This window comes from Odontesthes bonariensis, chromosome 3, assembly GCF_027942865.1.
Source record: "Odontesthes bonariensis isolate fOdoBon6 chromosome 3, fOdoBon6.hap1, whole genome shotgun sequence".
In the NCBI taxonomy this organism is placed as follows: domain Eukaryota; kingdom Metazoa; phylum Chordata; class Actinopteri; order Atheriniformes; family Atherinopsidae; genus Odontesthes; species Odontesthes bonariensis.
In genome coordinates this window covers 19,009,520-19,027,698 of record NC_134508.1, presented here as the reverse complement: position 1 = coordinate 19,027,698, position 18,179 = coordinate 19,009,520, and the positions used below count along the sequence as shown (strand labels likewise).

The window sequence follows — 18,179 nt, the reverse complement described above, 5'->3', positions numbered from 1 at the left end:
GCGCATGTGCGGTTTTCACTGATGATGATCCACATTAGAGCAATAAAGTTAGAGTATTTTCTAACTTTATTGCTCTGATAAAGATTGCTCTTGTTGACATGTTGTTTAGTGGTCCATCCTCCGATTTGGTCGTTAATTAATTAATGTACTCATTCATCATCCATCTTTAACTTATTCAGCGTTCGGTATACAGTCAGCAATATCTAAAGTATCAAGAGTCGACTAAAAAGAGGACTAAAAATAATAATTATCATTACGTTATTGGTAATGATAAAAACAATTCTAAAAAATAAAATAGAATAGAGTAACAAAGTGAAATAGCTTCAACAAAATACTCGAACAAGTTTTTAAAATTATTAATTTAGGTGTTTATGTGTTTGTTTATCCTCCCTTAACCTTCCATTTAAAAATACCATTAAATAATAAGATTCATATAAAATGTTGTCACAAAATAGAACTTATACAAGCATAAATATCAGATCAAAGATCGTACACAATGACCAAATGTAAAAATCTCTCAAAATCACGTTTCTTTTACCAGTCTCGCGATGTTCTGGCAACTACAACAACACATCCAGTTGCTTAATAAGCTAGGGCTAGGCTAACTAGCTGCAACATAGTGATATGTTGTTAAGTTTTGACCAAGTCTCACTTAAGGCGCTTCCCGAGTAATTGGGACATGGAGTTGAGAAATATTAAAGACCAGGTAGTAAATAAAACTTTTGCTGTGATCTAATTTACGTTAGAAGACCTATCATACTCCTCGATGTTGTGAACAGCTGATAGTCATGTTAGCTACACGACGAGAAAAGTTTTCTACAAAGCTAATTTATGTCACGATTCCTTGCCATTGAGAAATAGGTTAAATTTTAGTTTGAGCTAGAGCTTCGCACAATAAGTTGAACGTTATATGTTTGATGTTTTAACTCTGAAAGGCAATTGCACGCTCCCATTAGGATAGTTTCATTGTGGGTTCCTGTAATGAACTCACAAACCTAGCTAAAAATATAAGCAATGTATATTTCAAGTTTATTTGATCATTGTGTCACTCTTACAGTCACTCTTTCCATTACTATAGATACTTGCAAAACGTGCTTTAAGGTAGTGTGCTTCCACCAAGAAAGACTTGAATTGTTTTCCATTGAAAAAATGCCAGTAAAATTAAAATCCTCGTTATTTATAATAACTCATATTTATGCCTTTGATTCTGTAGGCTTGGTTGCAAAATTCCAAGAAATCTTATTGAACTATTCTGAATCGTATGCATTTTTTAATGTTGTTTACATGTACTGCGTGCCAAATATCTTTTCAGTCTCCACTGGTCCAGGCCATATTCAGCCGAAATGCAGAGGATGTGACATTTTTGTTAACCCATAACCAAGATGTCAATGCACAGGTAATAACATCCAACATTAACTCAGCATTTACAAGTCGTTGAGTCAAACCTGAGTCAACTTTATATTGAACATTTGGTTCAGCCCTGTCACTTCCATATGCTACTTCTCACTTCTCACTGTCGTGTCTACAGTTTTTCGAAAACAGAAAGTTAAGTTTCTGTACATTTGCCACAATTTTTTTTCACTTTTGAAGATCTTTAATATAAATTAGTGACAGATGGATTATTCATTCAGCCAATTACTTGCCATTCTGAGACAACTGGCACAAGCTGCCCATTATCTCACTGGGCTTGTAAAAAAGAAAAAAACTGAATGCACAGATTTGAAATGGAAGCAGCTATGTCAGTGTGGCTGCTGTGGGACGATGTTTTGGATTGCCTGTGGATTTTTGTTTTGTTGGTACATTCTTTACAAGATGATTATTAGATATTCTTTAAATAAGTGCACAATACAGTTATGATAAAGTTAAAACATGTTCAATTAAGTTGAACAGTTCAGTTTCACCCAGGAGCAAAGAAAGTTTTTTTTAAATTTTTTTAAAGCTATTCTTCATGGTATTTTAGACTTAGTCTAAAAGTCATGAAAATGTTGATGGCTCATCCTGTAATTGGGGGATAACTCTAACTTTGTGTCAAATAGAATAACTGTGAATAAAGCATAATAGTAATGCTAACTGGCTGGCAGCGGCTGAACAGGCCACTTGAGCTGATCAGTCAGACCGCAATGGGCTTTAGAGAAGTGGGGGCGCCCCCCCCAGTAACATTACTGTGCTAATACGTTTAGGGTGTCATGGTTAAGTTACGAATGATGAAATGACTCGGCAATACCAGAATTTCAAAATTTGGATTTACTAGAGGTAATCGTGAAAGGGTTTAAAGTAGGTGTGCGACTGGTCAACATGTTTATGTTCCAACTCATGCGTAGTCACTAGTCATTACTACATTATAACACATGTCTTCAGGACTCATGTCTCCAACTACAACTCCAAGTTTAGATTACAAATGTAATTTTTTAAACTTCCTCTCTTTTCAAAACAGCCTTTGTGATAGTTTTGGCTGCAGTAAGTAACAGGTTTACATTTATGCATAAGGACACACTGGTCCAAAGGAAACAATGGGATGAAAACTATTCCACCTGATAAATGTTTTGGTTATTTATTTTTTCCCCATCTCAGGACCAAGAACAAAGCACACCCCTTCATGCTGCTGCTTATTTGGGAGATGTCAATATTATGGAACTACTTATTAGTTCAGGTAGGAGAGGAAAAAACGTCTTAAATAATTATGTTCTTGTGAATAAGCAGTCTGTTTATGAATAAATCCCTTAAGTCAGTCACATACAGAGGAAGCAAAACACTAAGAATATGGAGATGCAGTAAAGCCTGTTTTTTCTCTCTGTTCCTCGTTACAGGTGCAAACATTAACACTAAGGACCAGGGAATGCTTACTCCTTTACATCGCGCAGCTGCCTCACGAAATGAAGTATGTTCCCATTTTCAAAGCACAGAAACAGTAAAAATTAGTGACTACCCAATCTTATTGTTTTTTATCCTTACAGAGGGCTGTGGAGCTGCTGCTCAAGCACAAAGCAGAAGTCAATGCACGAGACAAATTCTGGCATACACCTTTACACATGGCAGCCACAAACTGGGCCACAAGCTGCGCTGCAGCCCTGATACCACATGTTTGCAGCCTGGATGTGACCGACAGGTCAGGAAGGACACCGCTGCATCATGCGGCGCACAGTGGCCATGGAGAGGTAACTCGTAAAGTTGATAGTATTAGCCAGAGTCCTCTTCCTGACCTATAAAAATATCCACTGTCTTTCTGTGAAGTGGATTTTTTTCAATACCTCACCATGCTTAAAAGTACATTTAATTCCTTTAGCAAAGTGAGTGATGACGAAAGGATTTTTTCTTTCATTTTCAACAGCTATTGTTACATTGAGTAGATATAACCAGACTAAACAATCAAGTGTGTTTGCTTATCAACTTATGCTATCCTTCAGACTGTAATTACTGTTGGAGATGAGGCTACACAGACATACTAGTTTACTTGGTTATTGTGTTTCTGCAGATGGTGAACTTGCTCCTCTCTAAAGGTGCCAATGCAAATGCCAAAGATAAGAAGGAAAGGCAGCCCATTCACTGGACTGCACACCTTGGTGAGTACAGACAACAAGAGACAGCACGAGATTTCACAAAATTGCCTCGATTTTTTTCCCATAGTTAAAGGGGAACTCCGGGGCATTTGAAGCGCATTTCCATTGCTAGAGGTTGTCAAATACTGATAGTAGGACACAGAGATGTGCAAATCGGCGCTCCCTGTGCGGCGATTGCGCTGTTTGCGCAGCCTGTCATGCTAACCAAATACGTGGTGGCTAAGGGGCAAGAGCTAAACCTTCCACGTAAAACAACAACTTGCACACTGCAGAAACGTCACACCACTTTATAAACCATCCGACAATAAAGTCACAAGCCTTACCATCAAAACCATATGCATGGTTCTCACATTACTGGCATGGGGACGTTACAAAACAACTTTATAAACAGCATGTCACTTACCTCTTGTCGGTAGGCGCGCGCATGTGAAAGCCCAAAAGAGTCAATGGACGATAATCCCATATACAAAACAATTATCTTCTCTAGAAAAACTACGTTCAAGTATTTAAAACATTACAACAATACATGCCCAGTAATATTGTTGTAATGTTTTAAATAGGGAGTGCAGGGAGCGCCGATTTGCACCTGTCTGTGTCCTACCGTCAGTATTTGACAACCTCTAGCAATGGAAATGCGCTTCAAATGCCCCGGAGTTCCCCTTTAAAAGATCATAAAGAACGGATCACTGTCAGTAGCATCTTAAAGAAACTGGCCTCCCTGTCTCTTAAAATTAAGATGAATCACGCATTCATGCTCTCTATTTTGGTTTTACATCAGCCAGTTTTTCTTTTTAAATTTGGTCTTTTAAATTAACCTAATCATTAACAAAGATGTCTGTCATGTCAGAAATAGCCTGCATACTGGCTGTGTGTGAGCATGGTGATTCCTGTAATCAACATTAAATTCTTCTTCCAGGACACGTGAATGTTTTGAAGCTGCTGATCTCTCACAGTGCAGATGTGATGAGCAAGGACAAGTGTGGCTACACTCCGCTCCATGTCGCAGCTGCCAGCGGACAGTTAGATGTGGTCATGTATCTGTTAAGACTCATGGTGGAGGTAAAGTGGCCGTCATATCACTATTAGGAATGTCAGTGACGTGCTTTGTGCATTGCATATCCTGCAAGAGAAGTACTTTTGAATATATGTGATCTTACTGCTGAGAGATTTCAAAAGCTTTTTAAAGGAGAATTCCGTCATTTTTACAAACATATCCCATCTGTTGGAGACCAAGGAAAGTTTGCCAAAGGGAAAAACGCGAGAAATTTTCATGCCCACTGCGCAAAGTTGTCCGATTGCGCTGATTTCCATGAAAGCGGGCTCTATCGGGCAAGCTTTTAACCTTTTCTGAGGCTCTTAATCAAAATACTTTTTACCGAATTGGCGGTGGTGTCAGTAGCAATACAATTCAACCCAGGGGCTAACCATACCATTAGCTAGCACAGACATTATACATTTTGAGATTTCAAAAACAGCGCACTTACCTTTCTCAGCTTCCGTGTTCCACAGGTGCACTAATCGATCGCCGAAGTCATACACTATAGTATTCCAAAATTGTCTTTTTGTCCACCAAAAACGACCCTCGGGAACCGAACTACACATTGCCATGTTTGTTATTGTTTCCTATCAAACAGCTGACTCGTTTCAACACCCATTTTCGCCGTGATGTCAGGGCGTGTCACATGACGGAGCGCACCTTCGCCCATTATTCAGCTGCGGGAGATAAGAACCCTCGGGATTTCATTGGAAGCAATTTCGAGATGGATAGTTCGTCAGATTCTGATGTTGGAATGGAAGAGTTTGACGAGTTTGATGGTCGGGGTTATCTTTTTGAACCAGAATATACTGATGAAGAGTTGTTGGCACAAGATGCAGTGAGGATGGCTCAAACCGATGATCCAGAAACGGGAGCTGCTGCTAGGTCACGCATTGGGGAGACATGGTGGTGCAGATGTGGACATTGTATTGCACTGACCACAGAGGAAGACAGTACTTTGGAATACTATAGTGTATGACTTCGGCGATCGATTAATTTGTGCGCACGCCTGTGGAACACGGAAGCTGAGAAAGGTAAGTGCGCTGTTTTTGAAATCTCAAAATGTATAATGTCTGTGCTAGCTAATGGTATGGTTAGCCCCTGGGTTGAATTGTATTGCTACTGACACCACGGCCAATTCGGTAAAAAGTATTTTGATACACGTTAAGAGCCTCAGGAAAGGTTAAAAGCTTTCCCGATAGAGCCCGCTTTCATGGAAATCAGCGCAATCGGACAACTTTGTGCAGCGGGCATGAAAATTTCTCGCGTTTTTCCCTTTGGCCAACTTTCCTTGGTCTCCAACAGATGGGATATGTTTGTAAAAATGCCGGAATTCTCCTTTAAGGGCATGTCTTTACCTTAAAGTTAAGAATAAGATACCAGGAAACATTCTTCTCAATCACACTCCCGTAAGCATCAATAAAAGTGTCCTGCAAAGCTCCAGGCTTGGTCTCGTGGTGTCTGTAGTTGCATCACTATGACAGTCAACTGTTCTTGAATTAAACAACAGCTTTCTTTTATTGTCTTTTGCCTCTCAGACTGATGAGCCCAACATTTTCGGGAACACAGCGCTTCACATGGCCTGTCACATGGGGCAGGACACTGTAGCTACTGAACTGGTGAACTGCGGTGCAAACATCAACCAGCCCAACTACCATGGCGACACACCGCTGCATCTGGCTGCTGGCTCCTCCAGCGGGGTGCTGTCTCTTGAGCTGCTTGTAAACAATGGTGCTGATGTTAATACGCAGGTAAAAAGATTGGTTTGAATTATGTGGATTTGAAGAGAACAATAGAAATAGATTAAAAGTCATCCAGGATCGTGGGGGATATTTGCTAGTCTGATTGTATGCCAGTATTTTCAATAAAAGGACCATTTTCCTTTTTGCTGTTTAACAGAATAAAGAAGGGAAGAGCCCTCTACATATGGCTGCAATGCATGGGCGCTTCACAGGCTCCCAGATTCTGATACAGAATGGTAACACAAATGACCAAAAATATTAGCATGTGTTGCTTTTATTTGTAGCACATGATCAATGATGAAAAGCATGAAAATATGAAATGTGTGTAATACATATAATGCTCTCCTCTTTGCATAGGTGCAGAGATTGATTGTGCTGACATAAATGGAAACACTCCTCTTCATGCTGCTGCCAGATATGGTCAGGAGTTACTGATGAGTACTCTGCTGACAAATAGTGCCGACAAAGGCAGGTCAGTCTGTCTGAAACTCTCACTGTTTAACGGTAGTAGTACTAAAAGTGTTGTTACTGGGTTCACAGTTTTTTGTTCCAGACATCTCAGAAAGCATTTGACTTTCATAAAACCATTTGGAGGAGAGCAACATTTATAAATATGTGTTGCACATATTGTGATTGTTGGGCACCACAACAATCAGTTCAAATGATGCTATGAGACGATCCTTTCCGACTGAGAGGCTGAAGCCTGATTTCTGGTCGTCCGGGAAAGGCTACGGAGCCCTCCAGTAGGGTCTCCGTCGACGTAGACCGCCCCGGAGACGCTCTCCGTCACTTGCGTGCTTCGGACAAAATTCCTATCTATCCGTCGAGGCGACTAAGATTCCCGGAGACCGCAAGGGTTGTGATTGGTCGGCTAACAACATCATTTCCGGAATCACTTTTCCGGTTTTGCTCCTTCCTCTCAGAACAACAATACCGCCATTTTTGAAAGAGTTTACTGTGTGCCGGTCATCATTTGGTCAAAATTATTTGCATTTCAATATCATTAAGCTCCAACTCCAACAAAAGTCTTTCTCTCTCGGTCGCCATCGTTCACTGTGAGGAGCGGAACGGAGCCGGGAGGTAAACAATCAATCAACGACTTCCACAATAGATGTCGCAAGATCAGGTCGTTTAACTCATTGGCTGCCAGCCATTTTCAGTTCAGAGCCACCCATACTGCCAAGTGTTTTTCAGTATTTTGACTGATTTTCCAAGACCCACAGAAAAGTGTGTCTTATGACTATGTACACACCGAAATTACCAAAAGAAAGAGTAGACTCTCTTCTTTGATCAGGAAAAAAAAGTTTGTTTCTACCATTTTCAGTCCTTTAGTAATAGACAGTAGAACATAGGTTGGTTTCACCAAAATCAGCTGTTTGACCCAAAAAACGGAGAAAACACGCTTTTTCTTTTTTGTGGCACTGCTGCCACCTTGCGGGTAATTTTGCCAGTATATTCTCTGTTTAGTGTTTACAAGCCTAAGATTTAGTGACGAACTCCGCTAGATTGTCCCCCAGCCCGCTCCGTTAAAAAACGCAATTGACGTCTATAGACGTCTTTGGCACCGAAAGAGTTAACGTAGCGACGCCTACTGACCGGGAGGTGAATTGCCTTGCGTATCCGACATCCCGGCAGAGAACTTCGAACGGTTTAATAGCCTCTGCGTGACCACGGAGTCGGATTGACGGATAGCGACGGAGTAGCATACCGAGGCCGAGACTCTAGGTGGAGGACGAAGATGCCGCCTGAAGTTGTTCATTGCATAGCTCAAGCGTTGGAATTACAAACTTCTGACTTTACATTCACATCAGCACCAAGTTGCAACGGAGAGACTTTTTTTGATATCTGACTGGATGCCTTACTTTCCTTTTATTAATTCATGCTATTTGTTTTGCCATCACACAACCTACTCTGCACTGAATCAAACCACAGTTACACAGTGAGAGTACAGCACTTAAGCTCAAATCCTCCAAAAGAATTATTACAAAACCAGGTGGAATCTGTCACATAAATGCTTAAGGGTTTGTTTTACAGTTTCCATAAAGTAAACAATGTTATAATCTCTAAAGACAGGGGATTCACGGGATGCTTCCACTACATTTGGCGGCGCTCTATGGTTTTCCAGACTGTTGCCGCAAGTTACTCTCTAATGGTGAGAATCAGTTTGACTCCTCAAGCTACGTTTTCTAATCTAATTTTCAGGTGCAAACAAAACTCAAAGGTGTTTTTCTGTGTTTTTCTCAGGTCAGTTTTACAACATCATGCCAGCTCTGACAGGTGGCCAAACACCGATCGTAGGGTTCGATATTAACCTCTCAGATGATCATGGGAGGACCTGCCTGCATGCAGCTGCCTCTGGAGGGTGAGTGGTGAAAACACACATTAATGTCTCAAATTATCAACTGGTCCTACCCCACCATCAAATTAAACAAAGCTCGACCAACAACAGTCTTTGTTGGTACTGGTGTGAATTCAAGAACTTGACAACATGAATTATGTGTCAGTGAGGTCCAAATAAGGTCCTCGGCTGTTTTCCTGGTCATGAGATGTGCAGCAGAATTGAACTGCTCATCAGAAAACAAGCTTAAATCCTGTCCATCGGCTTCAAAGATGTTTGCTATCTGACCGGCATAAATATAAGACCATTCAGTCGTGGTTGAAATGATTGTATTTTATTTTTTGTTTTGCAGGAATGTTGAGTGTCTAAATTTGATTTTAAATAGTGGTGCTGAACTGGATATAAAGGACAATTTGGGAAGGTAAGCAGTGCTCAACTCCTGCAGATAAGACCTTAACTGTTTTATTTCAATCTGATATTAAACCTCTGTTGCTCTGCAGATCTCCTCTGCACTATGCTGCAGCAAATGGGAACAGCCAATGCACAATCTCGCTGGTGAAAGCGGGCGCAGAGGTGAACGAGGCGGATCTGACGGGCTGCAGCCCCCTGCACTACGCTGCTGCTTCACACACCTTCTATGGGTGAGAGCCTTCTCTGCCGTTTTAATGTCTTACATGCTTTTCTCAGAGGCAACAAGGATCACACAATGTGAGCACGTCTATATTTTTATTCCCAGAGAGGGAACAAACTTTGTGCCAGACCTCAGCGTGGAAAAAGAACAAGAAGCCTCTCTGTAAGTCGCATATTATTCCAAAGTAGATCATCATCTGTGCAGAATCCACAGTAGTCTTGTGTGAAGATCTCCAGCAGTCTTAATTGTTGGATCACTATAAAGAGCATAATCTCAGATCAGTGTCTTACTTTACACCTCGTGTAGTCCTGTTTAACTTTATTTTTTTGTAGAATGAAAAAAGCATTTGACATTTGGAAATGTTAAGACCTGTAAAATGAATAAAATCTTCGTGTTCAGGTGTTTAGACTATTTGCTTGACAATGGCGCAAACCCAACTCTGAAGAACAGCAGGGGTTACAGTGCCGTCCACTACGCTGCAGCTTATGGGAACAAACAGCATCTTGAACTGGTCAGTTGTTCCTTTCATTTCATGACTTTTATTTATCTTATTTTCTTATTTCTTATTCACCTACTGCAGACAAGGCCTAATTGAAGCTTTGCTACTTTTTGCAGCTCTTGGAGATTTCATTTAACTGTCTCGAAGAGGTTGAAAGTAATATTCCAGTCAGTCCTTTGCACTTAGCTGTGAGTATGATAACAATGTGAAAAAAACACACACACACACAAAAAAAAGAGAACCCTTCTATCATTTTACTACTGTTGTGCATTTCATTACTGCAGGCATATTACGGTCACTGTGAGGCACTGCGTTTGCTTTGTGAGACTTTAGTCAGTCTGGATGTACGGGACATTGAAGGCCAAACTGCGCTCCACCTTGCTGCTCAGAGAGGCTTTTCCCACTGTGTGGAGGTTCTGTTGAAGCACCAAGCCTCCTGCACACTGAAGGATCACAAGCGCAAACGGACAGCTCTGCATGCTGCAGGTATGTGTGGATAACATGTCACATTTGCTCAGGTTTAGTCGTACGTGGGTCCATGTTTACGCTGGATGCTTTCTTATTTGTCTTGTTGCATATTTCAGTTCTGAGAAATAAATATTTGTGTCACTAACTCCTAAATTGCGTTTCCCCTCACGTAGCCGCTGATGGCCAAGTGGACTGTCTGCTTTTGCTGGTCAACGGGGAACAAAGCGCAGACATCATTGACAGTCAGGACACACAGGGACAGTAAGTCGCTGATTTGTTCAGACATGGTCAATTTAAGGATTTAAATTGACTTATTTTCCAAATTTACAAGACAGAATGAACGATACTTTCACAGTTTTCCACCAGTGCCTTTATCTGCAGTCCAACCGTATTTTTCAGATCTGTTCTCAGATGGGTTTTTTATTTTTTTTTGTAGAACACAAATCTTAGACAATAAGCAGTGATTATAGTTGTTAATGGATGGCAATTAGACAGTAACAAAAAAGGCAACTAAATATATGCATTTACAATAAATCACCTTCTTTATGTATCAAGACAAAGCAATTAAAAGATTAATAATTACAAGCACAAAGCATTACAAACATATCGAGAGATATCAGTGGATCCCCTATTGGGAAAATTGACATATTACAGCAGCAGAATTAAAGAATATAGTAGAGAAATGCTATTTACAAGCTATATACATTAAAAACGGCTTCACCGAGAAGATTTAGTGGTACATAAGCATGTAAACATGTCATATATGGCACATTATGTAATTACTGATGGCTGATATAACTAGCTAGGTCTGACATGAACAGTTTTTTCTCCTAACTGTCAGACAATTCAATTCTGTTTGATTATTTTAGGACGGCTCTCATGCTGGCAGCTCTGGGACGTCACACCGACTGCGTCCACATCCTGTTGGAGAAAAAAGCAAAGGCTGATGCTGCAGACAAACAGGGCTTTACCGCACTTCACAGAGCTGTGAGTTTATTTTTTTTTTTTCTCTGTGCAAGACAATTACTTGATTCGGAGATTGTTTCTCCTCACACTGCAGCTTGTGTCCTCTCCCTGCAGGCCATGTTGGGCAGTGACGACTGCGTATCTGCGCTGTTGGAACACGGGGCTTCTGCTCTGTGCAGAGACTCTCAGGGAAGGACACCGCTGCACCTCGCAGCTTCCTGCGGTCACACAAAGCTACTCCACACTTTGTTAAAGACTGCTAAGAAAGCTGACCCTCTGGACTCCATGTTGGACTTCGGGGGCTACACGCCCACACACTGGGCTGCCTACCACGGTGACAAGAATACATTTTTTAATTTTCATTAAGAAAACGAGTTCAGCTCAGGGTTAAATGGGCCAAATATACAAATGTTTACGGATAGAGTGTGTATGAATGTACATTTTTACAGCAGCACCAGTATAATTCTAGGATAACAATAACTTGTCTTCTTTTTTTTCCCAGGGCATGAGAGATGTTTACACATTTTACTTGAAAACAAACCTTTTAGCAACCAGGAAGGAAACCTGTTCACTCCATTGCACTGTGCTTTGTGAGTATCCCAATCCTGAGTGAGATTAAACCCTAATTGCATACATATGTTTAGTTAACATATTTTTTTTCTTCCCCACACAGAGTCAATGGACACGATGCTGCTGCTGGGCTTCTGGTGAAGACTGTTGGCCCTCAAATTGTCCACATTCTTGATTCCAAAGAAAGGTGGGTTTCAATTTCAGAACAAATCTTTCTTTCAGCAGGTATCATCTACAGATGTTGTAAAGGTAAAATGTTTATTTTGAAATGAGACATTTAATGTGTGATGCTCAACACAGTTGTGATTGGTACCTGATTTTGGATTCAGGGTTCGCCACTGAAGACATTCATTTTGTACACGTGGCAGAAACGACTTGCCTGTTGAAGAGGCTCCCTCGTTTGTGGATATTACAGTTTTATCTGTTCTTTTTTTTCTTTTGAATTCCTTCCCTTGGCTTCAGAAAGATTCGGAGGAGGTAAATCTGTCTGCTCAGCCCGTATTTTCATGTGTGATGTGCAGGACTCCACTTCATGCAGCTGCTTATTCAGGAAGTGTTGCTGGACTCCAGCTGGTTCTGGCCCAGGGAGCAGAGGTCAATACTGTGGACCACTTTGGATGCTCCGCTTTGATGGTTGCTGCTGACTGTGGACAGACCAATGCTGTTGGTATGTGACCGTGATTTAAAATGTTATTGTTCTCCTTACCTGGGACACCTTAAAACATGTTGAAATCATTATAAATGATTGGTGATGACTGGTTTTGACCCTCACTGTCCCATCTAACCATTGTACACCAGTTTGTTGCCCTCTTGCACTGATCATTTGTTACTACACATGAGAATACCCGAGAAACGTTTAAAATGTAATGGCTTTTGTCGTTGTTGTTTATTTTTTCTGCATTTCAGAGTTCTTGCTGCACACAGCGAAGCCAGACCTGACCCTGGTGGATGTTAATAATAACACAGCACTTCACTTAGCCTGCAGCAAGGTCACATAATCACACAAATTAACATACTTTTTGCATGCAGTGGCACGTCAGATTTTGCATGAGTGTACCAGGAGATAATTCTTTCTGATAAGGTAAAAGTCTGGCAAAACTATACAATGAATAATGAATAATAATCAGGTTTAAAATGGGGCGAGTTGGCCGAGTTTAACTTCTGTGTTTGAAAATGATAACCACTTTTAAAAGCTAAGATGGTAATGTGTAGCTGTACGCAGTAGTTGTGTTGTGTGAAAATTAAACATCAAATTAAGGAAGTTTTCATTACTTCCTCATCGTTAATCCCCTTTTTTCTCTCATGCGCAGACAGTTTGAACAACATCGATTAAGCACATGAAAAGTAAGAACATTGTGCTTTAATCTGCAGGGTCATGAGATGTGTGCTCTGTTGATCCTGGGAGAGATCACTGATTGCTCCCTCATCAATGCAAGAAACAACACTCTCCAGATGTGAGTTGTCTAAGTGCACGGAACTTCATCAAATTAAAAGAAAATAACACCGGTTAAAACCTAAGCCATGACATGACTGGCATAAAACAACTTGTGAAACTATGGAGCTGCTTTCATGTGAATTCTTGACTGAAGTGTTTTCAGTATACAGTGGTCAGACATCTCTTTATCATGCAGGCCCCTTCACATTGCAGCGAGAAAAGGCTTGGCTACCGTAGTGCAGGTGTTGCTGAGCAGAGGAGCGGCAGTCATGGCTGTAGATGTGGAAGGTAAGCAGGAATATTTATACTCTTGTGAGGGAACAGAGAGAAGTAGTCCGCTCTAAAATTCCCCTGCTGGATATGATTGTGGCTAATCCTTTGCCTTTCGATCTTTCCTCTGAAGGCCACACACCAGCTCTCGCCTGCGCCCCGAACAAAAACGTAGCAGACTGTCTGGCCCTGATCCTCTCCACCATGAAGCCTTTTCCTCCCAGAGAGGCCGAGACCAGCACAGCCTCCCACTTCAGCCCCATCTTGAAGAACTGTGGTATTTCTGCCAGCTGTGGGTCCAGTGGTAACTTGTGTCATGCCTAAATCGGGGACCACACGGAGACTTTGGCCCGGAAGAGGGAAATTTTACCCTCGTGTAGCTGAAGGTCACGAGCATCTGTGTAATGCAGCTGTACATCATATACTCGTACACACTCAGCTGTGATAGCTTCTTTTAAATCTAGTCTTACAAATTACTAATATTAGCGTCATATGATAGTCTCTGTTTGGATTTATGAAGTACTAACCATGAGATATGAATGGAAGTTTTAATGTGAGCACAAGCCTCGCTGCTTGAACCCTGTCCAGTGTCAATTTAAAATTTGGGTTTTAGGTTAATTTGGGGATTTTTCAACCTGAGTCATACATCCCATTTTGTTTGGGTGTAATTTTTTAACAGGCACAATTTCCAGTCCGTCTCATATTGAGTGAGAACACCATGAGGCACCACCGATAAACTGAGGCAAAGTGAGAGCTCTTCTACTTGTAGCTGATGCACAGATTGTTTAATATATGTCTGACAACCCTTAAAGGAAAGGGCCCTGCAGAGATGAAACCTTTTTTGTTTACAGCAAGTCAACTCAATTGTAATTTCATTCACATATTTCTGGCTTCTGACAGCATGCCAGATTTGAATGTGGTTTGAATTTGATGGCCATCGCTATATCGTTGAGCCTGAATAAATGGCAGAGGAGCTCTTGAAAAGGATAAGCACAAAATAGAACTTGAACAAATAAAATGACGCCCACGCAGTCCACACCCCTGGCAAAAATATGGAGTCACAACTAATGAATGAACGTCAAAGAAAAATCTTCTGGTTTTGTAAAACATACCTGAAGAAATGGGATTTTTTTCATTTTTATGACAGGTTCAGGAGAGGATGTGTAAGAAGGATTCTTGTTTTTGATTGGCAGAAAACATCCCGGTCAAAGTGTTGGACTGCAAACACAATAGTGTGCATGGCGCGGTGTACTGACAGGAGTTTGGACAACCACGAGCCACAGCTTCATTCCTTAAAGGGATTCTGTCACAGTTTAGTCAGGTGTGGCTCTACGTTGAAGAGCAGCTTTTTCATAACAGTCAGTCACAGGTTGTTGCTCGGCGTGGGTCTGACTGCAGAGATTTTTTTTTTTTTAAGCCGATCAAGAATTTAACACCCCGACTATGAGGAAAAATAAGGTCCAGGTTGAAAAATCCTGTAATTTTCTTTTAACCAACAGAACCTACAATATCAACGTTTGTTCTCAACTGAGCAAGAAGGCCTGGATGTTTTTCGTGTGTCTTTAATGTATGACTGCCTCTTAATATACTTTTAGCAGAATATCTAACGGAGGCTGTAAGCCTTTTATGCAATTAATAAGACTATATTTTTCTTATCCTGCTTCTGGTGTAGCAAACACTGCACTTATATGAATAACATTATTACTCTAATATTATCATGATTTACATTTCAGTTCAGTAAAAACAAAAGAATAAGCTACAAGCTTGGCCATATTTTTAATCATATATTTTACAGAGTCTTGTGTATTTATGAAGTTCTTAAAATGAAGTTAACCTTTTACTTGTACTGTCTAAAAAAAAAAAAGAACAACCTCAGGTCAGTTGTACTGTGCTGTAGGTGCAATAACAAGCACATCTTGAGCTGGATGTTGCTGACTAAGTGTATCTTGTTAGAGAAGTAACACGTTTCTAAAAACTCCAGGCGACAAAAGGTCAGAGGAATATGTGACGCTTCACTTCTGTTGAGTCCACTTCTCTTTTCAGTGTGTCTTCTCTCGTGTGCAGTTACAGACCCAAAGAGGATGTATTTACGCTCATTCAAACCAAGAAAAGCAGCCAACTTCAGAGAAGCTGTTACAAATAAATGTTCGGTGTTTTGGCTTCCTGATGGTGGTCGGTTGGTGAGAATACTTGGAAAGATATGAAGTTTGACTAAACAGCTGTCACCCGCACTACATTTTGGAAGTGTGGAGTCTCCATGAAACGCTAGCAACAAACCTTTTTTCATGCCAGTCTTGTTTAGTGGTCTAATAGAAAAGGAATTCCCTCAACTGTTGGCCGACGTGTCGTGTATTTAACATTCAATTCCTGTTCTTTTGTCTTTCGTAATTGAAAAGGAGAAAATTCAAACTTTTAGAAATAATTTTAAATCAGTGGTGCTAACTCGTTTGATAAATTTGCACAAAATCCCTGCACTACCGCAAACTAGTTGCCGCTTCTATCTGCTGCGTCAAGTTTTTGTTGACGGTCTTGTGCATGAAGTCTGTGATGTTTTTCTGATGAGAAAACCACACATGCAGACACGTCTTCTTCTTCTCTCTCCCAGTAACACCTTCTCTCTTATATAAACATGGCTTTAAAGAAATTGCACTCGGGCACGAATGTTTACATCTTGCAGTAGGGCGTCCATCGTAGGTTAATGAAAGTACTCCATCACATTTTGAATTAGGATGGAATGGAAACATTTAGATATATCTTAGTTAAGATTGCAGTGAAATGTTTGGAGTCATGTTTGTCTGCAGAAACCTCCCTGTTGCAGTGTTTCATGTGAACAAAGTGTCAATCATACTGAGATTTCAGGCTGTAATAACTTGAATGGTGGATTTGTGTTTGCCACTCATATGACAGGAAATAAACAAATCAATGCCTTCTGAAGTTTTTTGGTTTTTTTTTGGTCTCTTAAATTCACGTTAAGCTAATTCAAATCCAGGCACGCATTTGAATGTAGAAAATTCCTCCTTTGTTTGCTACAGCGTCTCTAGGATTGGAAACCTAAAATACACCCCTGGCGAGTTCGAAAGACTCACATTAGAAAATGCTGAACTTCAAACCAAAGCCTCAGAAAGCACATCAGGCATCACCACAGTCTGCCTCCTGACATTGACGTTCACTCAGGATTGTCCAACATCTGTAAAAGAACTTCAGTAAAGTTCTCTCAAAATGTTCTGATCAGGAAGATCATTATTTGGAGGGAACCTTTGGAAGTTTTTACGTTATTTTTCTCAAGAAAGTCGTTAGACAATAACTGAGGGAGTCAATCAGTGGCCCATAATTTAAAAAAAAAACCTTCTGCTTGGAGAATGTAAGTATGATTTTAAAATACAGTTAATATGAATGGCCGTAACAGCGGAGCTCTGTTAATTTTAAAGAGGGATTGATATGGATATCTGCTCATAGCTATTGTGTTGGAGTTCAAAATAAAAAGTGTAATAAAGCCAGCTCTGTGGATCAGAACTGTTTATCTGAGATTTAAAGGTGTGCACTAATTCATTAAAAGTAAAGTAAAACGGATATTTAAGTGGGCATGACACTTCTCAAGATACAAATGTGAAAAACAGTGACCCAAATAAACATCTTTGAACACATGATGAATGGTTTCCTGTTATAGACAATCAGCACCTTCCTTTACTTCACTGTGTGTTAAGTGGTCTGCTTTTTTTGTACCGAGCTTTGCATTTCTATGTTTTGCGCTGTTGTGCGTGTGATGTCATCAGCCGCCGAGGTGTGGCGGAGGTGTTGTTTTGTTTTACGTTTTACGTGCGTCTGCCTTCCGTGTGTCTGTGTCAGCTCGTCTGGAAAAACGCATGTAAAACCGAACCGGAACAAATAAAGTTGCCAGAAGTATAACACAGAGTCATGTCTACTTGAGGGTGCAACAAGGGCAAACATGAAAAGCATCCAGATGCTCCAAAAAGCTGATGGAGCATCTGGATGCTTCCCGTGGCCCTCGTGCTTGGGGAGGAGAAATTTTCTGTCTTTACCCCCAGTGAAGTACCCAGGATGGATGTCACTGTGGGCCCCTCCTTTCTCGCTTGGGAGTGTGGAGTGAAAGATTTGGTCTGAAGGACTCCATATTATCTTTTGACCAATCACCGTGTGTTTGGAATTAACACACGTACTCAGGGATCAGTAGGACATGAGAGCACCGAGAACAAGACGCAACCAATTACGGGGGCTCCTGTCCACAACACAAGCATCGGACTTGCGAGTGCGGAGCAGACGCTTCCAGCTACAGCCTCATACTGTACGCATGGAAAGAGCCTGACTGCTGCCCTGGCAGCCGAGACTCAGCGCCCATCTGCCATCGCCTCTCAACCTGCTCCCTGAGGGAGGGGAGCCACAACCTCCCAACACACAGTTGTTGATCTCTGGGTCCTATATAAACTTTCGCCGTGACGTATAATGACGTTGTTTAACGAGCGATGACGTGCATTAACTACCATTGACGTCAATGGACGTCATTGACGTGCATTGACGTCATAAAGTGCTCCCTCAAAGTTTATAAGAGGACCCACTAGAGACTGATTTTTCTTAACTAACAATTTCTCTTTCTGTTTCCCCAGGTTCAAATGAGAAGGATCTCCTAAACCACCAGACCTTTAGGTTGA

The 18,179-nt window shown here is 41.0% G+C and overlaps 1 protein-coding gene across 1 annotated transcript; it reads left to right on the top strand.

The window, feature by feature from the left end:
* The first annotated feature begins 552 nt into the window (after nt 1-552).
* On the top strand, nt 553-16,446 carry ankrd52b (ankyrin repeat domain 52b). Its single transcript, XM_075460753.1, has 28 exons — nt 553-706; nt 1,313-1,396; nt 2,572-2,650; nt 2,808-2,878; nt 2,955-3,155; nt 3,473-3,560; nt 4,474-4,616; nt 6,132-6,344; nt 6,493-6,571; nt 6,693-6,807; nt 8,405-8,487; nt 8,580-8,697; nt 9,026-9,094; nt 9,174-9,314; nt 9,410-9,466; nt 9,704-9,815; nt 9,920-9,991; nt 10,088-10,289; nt 10,445-10,532; nt 11,141-11,258; nt 11,352-11,571; nt 11,740-11,827; nt 11,911-11,994; nt 12,329-12,474; nt 12,714-12,796; nt 13,179-13,261; nt 13,439-13,530; nt 13,646-16,446. Exons 1-28 carry the CDS (start codon nt 680-682, stop codon nt 13,834-13,836), a joined length of 3,147 nt encoding a protein of 1,048 aa, XP_075316868.1. The 5' UTR covers nt 553-679; the 3' UTR covers nt 13,837-16,446.
* The last annotated feature ends 1,733 nt before the right edge of the window (nt 16,447-18,179 follow it).